This window comes from Ovis canadensis, chromosome 21 (assembly GCF_042477335.2).
Source record: "Ovis canadensis isolate MfBH-ARS-UI-01 breed Bighorn chromosome 21, ARS-UI_OviCan_v2, whole genome shotgun sequence".
Taxonomy (NCBI): Eukaryota; Metazoa; Chordata; class Mammalia; order Artiodactyla; family Bovidae; genus Ovis; species Ovis canadensis.
The window spans coordinates 63730448-63743628 of NC_091265.1; the positions used below are offsets into that span (position 1 = coordinate 63730448).

Consider the following 13181-nt stretch of genomic DNA (forward strand, 5'->3'; position numbering starts at 1 on the left):
TTTCATCAATCCTACTGTGACCGTTTATTTCACATTTTTTACCCATGAAGTCAGGTCGTGTCTTACAAACAATGATATCATCTTAGTATGTGGGACTTGCCTGGTGGTCCAGTATTTAAGAGTCCCTGCTTCTGACACAGGGGACACAGGTTCTATCCTTGGTCAGGGAACTAAGACCCCACATGTCTTATTTGTTGCTCAGTTGCTAAGTCGTGTCTGACTCTTTGTGACCCCATGGACTGCAGTGTACCAGGCTCCTCTGTCCTTCACTATCTCCTGGAGTTTGCTCCAATTCATTTCCACTGAGTCATGCTATCCAACCATCTCATTCTCTGCCACTCCCTTCTCCTTTGTTCTTCAATCTTTCCCAGCAACAGGATCTTTTCCAGTGAGTCAGCTCTTTGCATCAGGTGGCCAGTGGACTGGAGCTTCAGCTTCAGCTTCAGCATCAGTCCTTCCAATGAATCAGTTCAGTTGCTCGGTCGTGTCCGACTCTTTGCGACCCCATGGACTGTAGCATGCTAGTGAATATTCAGGATTGATTTCCTTTAGGATCGACTGGTTTGCTCTCCTTGCAGTCCAGGGGTCTCCCAAGAGTTCTCTAGCACCACCATTTGAAAGCAACAATTCTTTGGTTCATCTTGAGGCGTGGCCAAAAAATAAATAAATAAATAAAGGAAAGAAACACAGTGTATGACAAAAGGCCAGCTAGGCTGCAGATTCTATCTCCTCTCACGGAGAGGTGGAGTCTTAATCCTTCCTCCACCCCCAACCCCTTAAGCCTGGGCTGGCCTGTGACTTACCTGGTTGACCAAAACAACGTAGCAGGTGAGATGTTCATGGACCTCTGGGGCAAGGTCAGCAGAAGCCTTGCAGAAACCAGCCACCAAGTAAGAAGTGCAACTTACCCAGGACCGCTGGGACGTAAGGAAGCCCCAGCTGGCCGCATGGAGCACTGTGGAGAGTGAGAGTCCAGGACGCTCCTGCCAGCCTGTGGGGAGCGAAGAAGCCACGCTGGACATTCCTGTTCCTGAAGACATGACGGAGAGAAGAAATGAGGGGCTCACCCAGCAGTCAGAGCCAAGGCTCCTGACACGCGGCCCCAGTCAGTTCATCCAGCGAGAGCCAACCTTCCTGGCCGAGGCTTCAGTGGGTCAAGAGCCATCCCCTGTTGCTGCTGTGTGCCCTCAGTTACTCAGTCATGTCCGACTCTTTGCGACCCCACGGACTGTAGCCCGCCAGGCTCCTCTGTCCATGGGATTCTCCAGGCAAGAGTCCTGGACTGGGATGCCATGACCTCCTCCAGGAGATCTTCCTGACCCAGGGATCAAACCTGCCTGTCTTGCATCTCCTGCACTGGCAGGCAGATTCTTTGCCACTGAGCCACAAGTCTCCCCTGACCTTTCCAAATTCCCGAACCATGAAGTGGTGGTTGTTTTCCACTATGAACTTTTGGAATGCCTTATTACACAGCGATAGATAATTGGAACTATTTTGGATGAAATGAACTCATATTTTCTATGCTGCCATCTTATATACATTTTTATGCTGTTTTCCTCCCCCAGAAAATTGATTTCATAATTCCCTAAAAGATCACCATCTGCTCTCTTATCTGTTGCTTTGTAAAAATCCACCCCAAAACAGCAGTAAAAAAGGTGATCTCTTGTTTCTCTTGATTCGGGGACTGGCAGTCTAGGTGGTTCTCCTGCCTGTCTTCCCTGGAACCGCTCATGTGATGACAGTTACCTGACAGCCCTTCTGGGGCTGGAAAGTCCAAGACGGCCTCAGTCAAGGACCTGAGATGAGAGCTGGCGCTGGCTTCTGGCTGGAAGGCCTGGATTCTCATCCTGTGGCAGCTCTTTCACTCCAGAAGGCTATGTTGGACTTCTTCACAGCAACGTTGTCTCGGGTTCCAAGGTTCCAAGACCAGAAGTAGCAAGGCATTGCGAGGGCTGGATCCTTAATGCTGTATTTAGAATCCATACAAGGGGACTTCCCTGGCGATCCAGTGGTTAAGACTACATGGTTCCACTGCTGGGGGCATGAATCTGATCCCTGTTTGGGGAATCTGATCCCTGTTTGGGGAGTCTGATCCCTGTTTGGGGAATCTGATCCCTGTTTGGGGAAGAGCTCTGCATCTTCAACTTGACTGTTGTTTAGTTGCTCAGTGGTATCTGACTCTTTGTGACTCCATGGACTGCAGCACGCCCGGCTTCTGTGTCCTTCACTGACTCCTGGAACTTGCTCAGACTCATGTCCGTTGAGTTCATGATGCCACCCAACAATCTTGCCCTCTGTCATCCCCTTCTCCTCCTGCCTTCAGTCTTTCTCAGCATCAGGGTTTTTTCCAGTGAGTCAGGTCTTCGCATCAGGTGGCCAAAGTATTGGAGCTTCAGTTCCAGCATCAGTCTTTTCAATGTATATTCAGGGCTGATTTCCTTTAGCATTGACTGGTTTGATCTCCTTGCAGTTCAAAGGACTCTCAAGAGTCTTCTCCAGCACCACAGTTCAAAAGCATCAGTTCTTCAGTGCTCAGTCATTTTTATGATCTAACTCTCAGATCTGTACCTAACTACTAGAAAAACTATAGCTTTGACTAGATGGACCTTTGTTAGCAAAGTGATGTCTCTGCTTTTTAATGTGCTGTCTAGGTTTGTCACAGCTATCCTTCCAAGGAACAAGTATCTTTTAATTTCATGGCTGTAGTCACTGTCTGCAGTGATTTTGGAGTCCGTGGAAATCTGCCAGTGTTTCCACTTTTTCCTCTTCTATTTGCCATGAAGTGATGGGCTCTTAGCCTTTTGAATTTTGAGTTTTAAGCCAGCTTTTTCAATCTCCTCATCCACCCTCATCAAGAGGCTCTTTAGTTCCTCTTTGCGTTCTGCCATTAGAGTGGTATTATCTGCATTTCTGAGGTTGTTGATATTTCTCCCTGCAATCTTGATTCCAGCTTGTGATTCATTCAGCCCAGCATTTTGCATGAGGTACTCTGCATAGAAGTTAAATAAGCAGGGTGACTACGTACAGCCTTGTTGTACTTGTTTCCCAATTTTGAACCAGTCAGTTGTTCCATGTCTGGTTCTAATAACTTCCTTAGGGTTGGTGAATTTGCCAGACAGCTCAGAGAACTCGGGCAAACATGTTGCCTACTAGATCACAGGTTGATTTTTAAAGGTTATAAACTTAGGATCTGCCAGATGGAAGAGAGGCACAGGGCAAGGTGTGAGGAGGCGTTCAGAGCTCCCATGCTGTCTGAGCACCACTCTCCCCAAATCTGCATGTGTTCACCAAACCGGAAGTTCTCAGAACCCATCCTTGTGGGTCTTTATGGAGGGCTGATCACACACCCATGATTGATCAACTCATTGGCCATTGGTGATGAATTCAACCCACAGTCCTTCTCTTTTCCCCTCCCCAGGGCTCAAGGTTGGGACTGAATTTCCAGCTCTCTAATCACATAGAAGGTTGTCCTGGCAACCAGCCCCATCCTTAGGTGCTTTCCAAAGTAACCTCATTCATACAACAAGAGACACTTTGTTCCTCACTCTGCGGAGGAACTGAAGGAGGTTCAGCGCAGCAGGAGTGTGGTGACGCAGCGGGGCAGTGGGTGAGGTGGAGCCAGGTCATGTAGAAAGTGGGAGGGCACTGCAAGGACCGTGGTCTTTTTTCTCAAAGAAATGGGGGGACTTCCCTGGTGGTCCACAGGCTAAGACTCTGCGCTACCAATACAGGGGGCCTGAGCTCGATCCCTGGTCGGGGAACTAGATTCTGCATGCTGAAATTAAAAAAAAAAAAAAAAAGATCCTGCATACTGCAATGAACATCAGTGATCCTCTATGCAGCAAGTAAGACCCAAAGCAGCCAAATAAGTAAATATTAAAAAAATCAAATAAGTGGGAAGTCCTTGGAGGAGATCAAGCAGGGGGGAGAAATCGTACAGTTTGTATTGTAATGACATCCCTCGGGCTGCTAAGTTGAGAATGAATGGGAAGAGGGCCAGGTAGGAGCCTAGGATGGACAATTCAGGCAAACTGGTGGTGGCAAGGAAGATGGAGAGTAGTGAGTAGACACAAGATACATTTATAAAGTTAAACTGTCAGGTTTGAGGATGGACAGGGGGTATGGGGTGGGGAAGGTGATGTCAGAGGTGAAAGGATAATTTTTTGAAAGATAAAATCATGATTTTCTACACACATAAAATGGATGCCTAGCAAAGATTTTATCTCACTTAATAATAAATGAAGCACTAAGATGCTACCGCTTGTTCAAAGGAGAAGTGAAGGGAGTGCTGAAATGAGTTTGCAAAGCAACGGTCTATCCATAGGGCAAAGTCAGTTGTATTTTACTGGACACAGCTAATTGGCCTTTCTATGGACAAGAATTATTTGCATTGCTGTCTGTTTTCTACAGGTTAACTTCTGCCTCTATAAAGGAGTGGAATAATCTAGGCAATTTTTTTTTTATTTTAAAGGCACATATCCTAAAGAATCATGATTATCAGAGCCTTCAGTGTTCTCTTAAAAGAATATCTAATCGTCCCTTTTTCCCATTCTAAAGTATGGATTTTTTTTTTTTCTTTTAGAGAGTTAATGGGCAGCTGCTGTATAACACATGGAGCTCAGCTTGGTGCTCTGTGGTGCCTTAGAGGGGTGGGGTGCTAGGTATGGTGGTGAGGGTTGGAGGGTGGGGGAGAAAACACACCAAGCCTGCAGAGGGAGAGAGAGAATATGGCTGTGAACTTGGTTCTTTTGAGATGCCCATGACATGTCAAAGTGGGCTCCAAGAAGAGATGCTGGGGAGCTGGCTTTTGAGCTGGAGGTTGAGGCGTGAGCAAGGTAAGGACATGAAAAGGTAAGAGGGCCATTGGGGAAGAGGAAGGGATTCCAGCAAGGCACAGAAGCAGGAAAGAATGGGGTATGCATCCAAAGTATCGAGACCAGACAGATAAAACGCAAGTGTTTTCACTTCCAACATTATGACAGTACACGCTGTGTGTGGTCAGGCATCAAGCTAACTCCTTGGTCATCATGATTGAGAAGAATTGGGAGAGTTGTGAGTTTGGGGCAAAGTGAGCACTAAAGCCCAGGAGACAGCCTTTTAAGTATCTCTGAGGAACTGCTCCAAAGCGGGGAGGGAAGTCAGTATATATACCGTTTTAAGTAAAGGGTGGGTATGTGAAGTCAGATACACACTTTGGCAGAGGACTTGCTAGTCACAAGGAACAGATGTGCCTGTTAATAAAATTACTGCTTTTCTGGGTATGAAGAGATGCAAGAAATTAGGTTCAGAAAGTCTTCTCCTGAAAATATCTAATGATCTCAAGTTTTTCCCATTCCCATTCTTTTCTTGCCTCAGGGCCTTTGCAGAGACTCTTTTCTTGCCTGGAAAATTCTTCCTTTCTGTCCCTGTTTACTTCTATTTGGCTTTCATATATCAGCTCCAATGTTAATCGCTGGAGGAAGCCTCTGATCTGCTGAAAGAGTTGGGATCCTACCTTCTCTCCAATCTAACCTTGACAGTTTCTAGAGCATCTGTCTTATTTCCTTAGTATATATGTATTTGATTAATGTCTGACTCCTCTTCTAGGTTGAAAGGTCTCCAAGGGCAAAATCCACGTTTATTCTGCTGACCTCTACTCGTGACACATACCTGGCTTTCTCTGGAGGAAGAGATTGACGGGTGGGTGGATGGATGATTGACTGGCGGAAAATGGAAGAAGATGGACGGGTGGATGATGTACGGATAGGTAATGGACGGACGCACGGACGGAGGAACAGTCACCTGTTCTTCCCAGGTGACTGGCCGTCACAGTTACCTCCTGGCTATGGATCCAGTACGACCACCTAGGACTGTGCATGTGAGCAGTCTGGCGCGCACACAGTGGGCGCTCCGAAATTTACCCTTTAGCGTCCATCTCACTTTTAGGCGATGGAACCCCACTCCAGTATTCTTGCCTGGAGAATCCCAGGAACGCGGGAGCCTGGTGGGCTGCTGTCTCTGGGGTCGCACAGAGTCGGACACGACTGTAGCGACTTAGCAGCAGCAGCACTTTTAGGCACGCTCCGCAGGCGGGCACCGGGCGGAGCTCGCGCCTGCGCCAGCGGTGGGCACCGCCGGCGCCACGTGGACAAGGGAGGCCGCAGGATCCGCGGACCCGGCGGGGCTGGGCGGGGCGTGCCGGCGGGGGCGGAGCCTCGGGGACCCGGATGCGGCCCCGCCCCCGTCCTCGGAACCGGAAGTGGAGCGGGGCGCCTGGGAGCTGCAGGCGCGGCGGAGGCTGGGCAGAGCCGACCGGACCGACCCGAGGTGGCGGTGAGCGAGCTCGGCCTTCGCCGGGCGGGGGAGCGAGCGGGTTCCCCAGCTGCGGTCCCCGGGCGCAGCCAGGTCCCGAAACGGGAAGGAAGCGGCGGCCGCGGCGGTCTCGCCGCATTTCCGCTCGCGGTTTCGCGCGCGGGGGGAGCGCGGGCGAGGCTTCCCCGGGCTGGGGGGCCGAGGTCAGAGAAGGGGATGGGCGGGCCGGGGGCTGAGGGAAGGGGCCGGGGGCTGAGGGGAAGGGGCCGGGCCTGAGGGGAAGGGGCCGGGCCTGAGGGAAGTCCTGGGGAGAGGGATGAGGTCGGAGAAAGAGGGGCGGGCTGGGGGAGGGGGAAGGAGTCAGGGCCTGCAGTCCTGAGGGGGCTTGGGAGGAGGGTCCGGGGTCTGGGGAGGATGCCTGGCCTCCTGGGAGGAAGGGGCCAGAGGGTTGAGGGGGGCGTCTAGGATAGGAGAGGGGCCCTACAGGAGGGGTGCAGGACCTGGGGGTCGGGAGGAAGGGGCAGGGGGCCGGGGAGGGGAGAGGCCGGGCCCCGAGTGTTTAGGGGAAGGGGGACAAGGGTCCAGAGGGTCCTGGGAAGAGCGGGGACAGCCGGGGAGGGGGTCCAGGACCTGGAGGGTTAGGGGGAGGGGGAGGAGAGCCGAGAGGGTCTAGGGACAGAGAGGAGCCCTACCGGAAGGGGGGTCCCGGGCTTGGGAGGTCAGGCGGCGGAGGGCCGATGGGGAAGGCCGGGGTCTCCCAACGGCAGGGCGGGCCGCTCGCTCCCCGCTCCTAGGCCCACACCTACGGGGAGATGTTGCAATCAGGTCAGTGGAAATGCAGCGACCGGCGCGGCAGCAGAGTTGAGCGGCTCTGGATTGGGAACAGCCCCTCCTTTGGGTGCGAGCTGGAAGTCACCTGGAAGGGAGTCACTCTCTTGCAAGCTTGGTGCTCCTGCAGAGGGTCTGGGGCGAAGGGGACAGGGCTTCCTTCCCGTGGGATCTGGCAGCGTCGGGCCCGGGGGAGCGGGGGTGAGGAACCCACTTCCCGCTGGACGGAGCTCCGAGGCGTCGCGCGCGAGTGCCCCGCTGGGCTCCGCGGTGACCTGGCTCCCGAGCTCCGTGGGGGCTTAACCCGCTGGGGCCGACCGCGTGATTCGCCCCGCCGCCCCGCTGGCCGGCGCTGGGCAGGGCCTGACGGCGGGTGAGTCACCGCGCTGGTGCCAGAGGCTGGCCCGCGCCTCTCGGGGTGGAAGGTATTCCCAGACCGAGAGAGGAGCGAGGAAGGGTGTGCGGGGTTGTCCTTTATGCTTTGCTTCGCACCCCCCTCAGTAACTGGCAGTGTGTCCCCAGGACCTTTTATTTGAAGCGTTTTGAGAGACAGATCTGTAGAAAACTTAACTTGGAGTCACTGGCAATTCAAGTCTTTGGTCGGTACAGTGCAGCAGGGGCTGGGTAGGCGCACAGTTGAGAGAGACAGTTGGGAGCCCTGGGGTCTGCCCTGTGTTGCAGTGGGCCCCGTCCTGGGCCCTTGTCCATCAGGGGTCTTGTCTTTCACTGAGGCAGAGGAGGCAGAGATGAGAGGGGAGTCCTCTGAGTAATGGTGGTGTGGAGAGTGGGCCTTGTGAGACCTGTTTCCTCTGCTGCACTGGAGAGGGTGGGCAAATGGACGGCTAACTCAGCGTGGTTTCATCACCTCAGAGAAACCTTACTAGGCTCCCTCACCCCCCACACTAGGCAGCCGCTCGTCTAGTCTTTCTCCCTGCAGACCTAGCAGATCTGGCCGCTTGTAGGAACGGGCCTGTGTAGTACACGGTCTCCTGCGTCCGGCTTCTTTCATTCAGTGTAAGGATTTTCAGAGTCCTTCATGTTTCGGTGGCTGTCAGCACTTCACTCCTTTTGCCGTCAGATATTAGTCACATTCCGTTGAGGGGATAGACCTCCTGCTGCGTATCACGTGGATACTGGGTTATTTCCACTTTGGGCTGTTAGGAGTGATGCTGTGTGAGTAAGTTTTCTATATACCTGGGAGTGGAGTTGCTGGGATATATGGCACCTCTGTGTTTAACCTTTTGAAGAACTGCCAGATTCTTTCATTTTACATTTCCACCAGCAGCATAAGAGCCTTCTGATTTCTGCACACCCTCACCAAACTTGTTTATTTTTTGGAGGGCGGCCCCCTTAGAATGTGTGGAATGGTATCTCAGGTCGGCTTTGATATGCTTTCCCTTGATGGTTAGTGAGACTGTCTTTTCACAAGCTTATCAGCCATTTGTATGTCTTTGGAGAAATGTCTGTTCAGATACTTTCACCATATAAAAATCTGGTTAATTGTCCTGTTTATTATTGACTTATAAGAGTTCTTTATCTATTCTGGATAGATGATTTGAAAACAGTGTCTCTCATTCTGTAAATTGTGTTCACTTTGATGGGTGCCTTTTGAAGCAAAAAGTTTAAAATTTTTGTCCCAATTTATTTTTTTCTGTTTCCACTTGTGCTTTTGGTGTCACATCTAAGGTCTGTTGTCAAGTTCAAGGTGATGAGAATCTATACTTGTTTTTTTCTAAGAATTCAGTAGTTTTAGTTCAGACACTTAGGTTTTCTGATCCATTTTTTTTCCAGTTAATTATTGTGTGTGGTGTGAGGTAGGGATCCATAGGCATTATCTTTGGATCAAAAAAAAAGGCCTAGTTTTTCAAAGAGTTGTTTTCATGATTTTTTTTATTAAAAATATTGAGAGGGAATAGATTATTATAGATTTTAGATTTCAGCCTATCACTAGCTACCCTTGGGAAGATTTTCATAGATGTTGGATGATAACTGCAGTACCCAGAATGTACTAAGCAACCTACACAATTTAGGATTTCTAAAGGCACCATTGAGGAAGGCCAGCAGAGCATCTTCTGTCTGGTTGCTAATGCATGCCAGGCCACACGCCAGCACAGGCGGTGTGTGCCTGTGACTGGTCTGTTCTGGGGAACAAGGGGACTCTAGCCACCTGTAATGTCTGCAGTGCCGAATCTAGTCAGGGCTGCCCTGTGGCCTTAGCAGTGCCAAGTCTAGTCAGGGCTGCCCTGTGGTCTCAGGGAAGAGCTGCTGAGCTGGTGGGTTGCAGACTTGGAGTCTTGGTGTTCTGAAGGAACCCTGCCCATTCGTTAGAGGCGCAGCTTGCTTTCCCTTTGCTCCCCGAGTCTCCGTTGTTCCTCACGTTCTGACAGCTGTCGCTGCTCTGGGTTCTGCCCCGGCCATGTGCTTCTCACGTGCACATACACGTGTGACAGTGTGAGAGTGCTAGGCACTCAGTCACGCCCGACTCTGTGACCCCGTGGACTGTAGCCCTCCAGGCTAATCTGTCCATGGAATTCGGTCTGCAAGAATATTGGAGTGGGTTGCCATTCCTTTTTCTGGGGAATCTTCCCCATCCAGGGATCGAACCTGGGTCTCCCACATTGCAGGCGGCTTCTTTACTGTCTGAGCTAACAGAGAAGCCCTACACGCACACACACACACACACACACCCACCCAGAGAAAGAATTTTATTGCAGAATTAGGATGAACCAGAAATGGAAAGCTCTCAGGATTTTAGCAAACAGAAATGTACGCTAGCAGTTGAGGCAATGATTCTGTCTGCATTAAGAAGAAACTTCACACAGTTGTAAATCGTTCGGAACTTTTTTATTTCCTGTCGTTTCTCACTGTGGCTAAAAGTCAGTTGAACTCTTTGGTTAGGGAAATGCAAATCTTCCCACCCTCTTTTCACATTTCTTTACAAAACCTTGTTATGTTGGGGAGGATTTCAGAGGTATTCTGAAAGGATCTCAGCATACAAAGATTTGCCCAGGGTGCCTGTCAGCACATATCCTTCTGAGCTTTTTACTGTTAATCTTTTTACAGACAGAAGCTCTCCCCAATGCCTGGGAACTCCTCGTTGGATTACTGTGTCTTCAGCAGAGTTTTGTGAGAGTCTCGCGTCTGCACGTGGAGAAGAAAGGTTTGTGCACCGTGAGCATGCTCATGGGCTCCACTGGGCAGGCAGGGAAACCCCTTTGACAAGGAAAGCAAGGGGTGTTCTCTCCCTGGGTTTGTAGAGATAGGGACGAAAATTTTCTGGGAGGAAATTTTCTTATTTGAAAAATGAAGTCAATTTTGGTGTTGCCTGTGGGCTAGAAAGTGGAGGGGATTCCGCACGACCTGGAGTGGAGGACCCCAGGCACCCCCAACCCTCTGGCAGCCCCGTGGCTCCTTCTTCCTGTTCCTTGGGGGTGGGGAGCCTGTGGCCACGATGCTGGGGCGAGCTGGCCAGTGCTCACCTGCCCACGAGTGAGGCTGGCTTCCAGAGAGACGGGTGGAGAGCCGGCCCTGTGACTTCTGTGCCACCATCGTGGAGAAGCCACAGGCCAGGATGTGGCTTTCACCTTGGCCTTGGGTGGGGAGTGAGTCTCGTTGGAGACCCCGTCCTTCCACATGACTGGCCGTCCCCTCACTGGCTGAGGACACCACTAGGCAACTGGAGTCCTGTGGGTGGGCGGCCCTCCTCAGGCCAGTGTGGTGCCACGGGCAGTCTTGACTCAGGGAGGCAGAGGCTTCGGGCAGAGCGTTTGGCTTTCAGGCAGCTGTGTCTCCATCTGTGAATGGGCACGCTGGTTGTGCCCGCCGCGGCTGAGCCTGGTCTGTTGGCTCTCGAAGATTGTGTCCAAAGCAGTTTGCGTCAGGGTGCTCCCTGCCTTGCTTCACCTAGTCAGAGGGGAGCAAGGCTCCCGGTGGGACAGTGTCCAGGGGACTGTGTTGGTCCTGCCCACCTGGTGGCGCATGCTTCCCTGCCGAGGTGACTTGGCAGGACTCCAGTCTGGGAATCTGAGAGCTGTGCCCCTCGATCCCCACCTGCCACCACCTTGGACTTGTGACCTCGCAGAGCCGGGGGTGCAGGTGGACCCAGCTGGCGGGTCTCAGGCCTGTGAGGGGCTCCCGTCCTGTCTGGGTCCACACAGAGCACAGGGCGTGTGGCCCCACCACGCGCGATGGGCAGTGTCCTCAGCTCAGACACCAGGGTGCCGGCTTCTAGTTGCGTGAAAACAAGCCCTCAATCACTTCCTGGCCTGTGAGCAGTTTTATGGGGATTTCTGGGGAGAACAAAACCATTTTTCTCGTCGCTTTCTTTTGAAGTCCTGAAAGGCTAGATTTTGCCTTTGCAGTTACGGCGAGAGCAGCATGGTTCGGCTGTGAGGCTGTGTCACTGTTCTCCAAGCCGATAGGTTAGAGTTTCAGGGCCTGCTGAGGAGGCAGGGCGGCCTGCCTCGGGGCTGCCCGACTCAGAAGTTGGCATTCTGTGTGCCCTGCGTTTCCCCAAGCAGATGGCAAGGCAGCCCTTGGATGACTGAGTGACTTGTCAGAGTCTAAGTTAAGAAAATCATTGTTAGGTTTCCAGTAGTTATGTTTAAGTTAAAATGGATGCTTTAAAAGAAAATTGTGATAAAATAGAGCGGACTTTACAGCTGGCGACAGTGCATTCCCGTGTCGGACAACACTGTTGTCAGGAGGCTTAGTTGGGGAGGTTCCCGTTGAGTGAAGTAGCACATGCGACTTTGTTTATTTTCCAGAAAATTTTCTCACTTGAGTTGAACCCGGAATATTTCTTCTGTGCTTCTGCCCTTTGACTGCAGTGTTAGAGCTCTCACATTAGGTTTCTTTTGATCCTTCCGGTGGCACGGGGATTATGAGTGACCTTTTTTTAAAAAAAAAGGAAAAAAAATCTATTTGGCTGCACCAGGTCTTGGTCGTGGCCTGCAGGAATTTAGTTCCCTGACAGGGGATTGAACCTGGGCCCCCGGCATGGGGAGCTGGGGGGTCTTAGCTGCTGGACCCCTAGGGAAGTGCCACAAGTGGACCTCTTGAGCACGTAGCTCCCCGCCCTCCCTGTGCTGCCCAGGGTTTTGGGGTCCTGGGCAGAGTGTCTGTGGGCCCCTGGGCAGGGCTCTGCTGGCGGCTGTGACCCTCGGCGCTGCCCTTCCAGATGTGGAAAGCCTCGGCCGGCCACACCGTGTCCATCACCCCGGACGACGGGGGAGCCGACGACTGGGAGACCGACCCCGATTTCGTGGTAGGAGCCGCCAGTCTGCCCGCCTCTCCCATCTCCTGAAGTGGATCCTCCCGGGCTTTTGGTCTGGTGGGCGGGTGGGGGCTGTTTTACAGTCCAGGGTGTGGGGGTGTACTTGTTCTTCGTTCTTCTTTTCAGAATGATGTGAGCGAAAAAGAGCAGAGATGGGGGGCCAAAACCGTGCAAGGATCTGGGCACCAGGAGCACATCAAGTAAGAGACGCCCTCGATCTTCGTGTGACCGAGGCATTCGGGGCCGTGAGGGCTGAGGCGGGGCCGCTCCCCCTGGTTAGCGCCAGGGCCCGGCCTCTGCGCTGTCTGGCCCCTTGTAACTCACACAGGAGGTGAGATGAGGCCTGACGTCTATGTGTATGCGCATCTGGACACACGTGCTCAGCGGTTTAACGTTCTCATTGCCAGGGTGTCCTTGACTTTTAATTCTCCAGTATGGTTTTTAAGTTTGTGGTTTTCGTCCAGGAACATAGTTACCTAAGCTGCTCTCTCTGCAGCTGGTAGGTTTCTAAAGCATGGGTTGTCTTTGAAGACGAGATCAGGAACACCCCCTCCTTAATTTGTATGATTTTGTTGCAGTGTTACTCTGTTGTTTTCAGCTCGACACCCTGAGCTGAATCCTGAACTTGTTCTCGTGAAGGTCGAAATAGGAGAGCTGCAAGAAGCAGGGATTGTCCTAACTTGGCCAGTCTTAACTCGCCACCTCTGGGGCAGCTTGTTTTCTTGTTGGGAGGCGTAGATAAAAGGGCCTTTGAGAATGCGCTCAGACTTTTATTTCCGGCTGCGCT

General features: G+C 52.0%; 1 protein-coding gene and 1 long non-coding RNA gene across 22 annotated transcripts in view; one reads left to right on the plus strand and one right to left on the minus strand.

Moving 5' to 3' along the window:
* On the minus strand, positions 1–7460 carry LOC138426572 (uncharacterized). Its single transcript, XR_011251699.1, has 4 exons — positions 7208–7460; positions 6984–7093; positions 909–1030; positions 1–640 (listed from the first exon to the last, which is right to left on the minus strand). It is a non-coding gene; the product is annotated as an uncharacterized lncRNA (long non-coding RNA).
* CTTN (cortactin) overlaps positions 6124–13181 on the plus strand; it is a 26536-nt gene continuing 19478 nt past the window's right edge. For 7 of the 21 annotated variants that reach the window (XM_069565244.1, XM_069565249.1, XM_069565250.1 and 4 more), the window contains exons 1-4: positions 6124–6312; positions 10183–10279; positions 12299–12385; positions 12521–12594. In XM_069565244.1, the coding sequence (XP_069421345.1) occupies positions 12299–12385; positions 12521–12594 (161 nt within the window). In that variant the 5' untranslated portion in view covers positions 6124–6312; positions 10183–10279. Of the gene's footprint in view, positions 6495–6931; positions 7493–10182; positions 10280–12257; positions 12386–12520; positions 12595–13181 lie in introns of those variants that run through there. The other 14 variants (XM_069565247.1, XM_069565252.1, XM_069565259.1 and 11 more) reach the window with 7 other exon arrangements.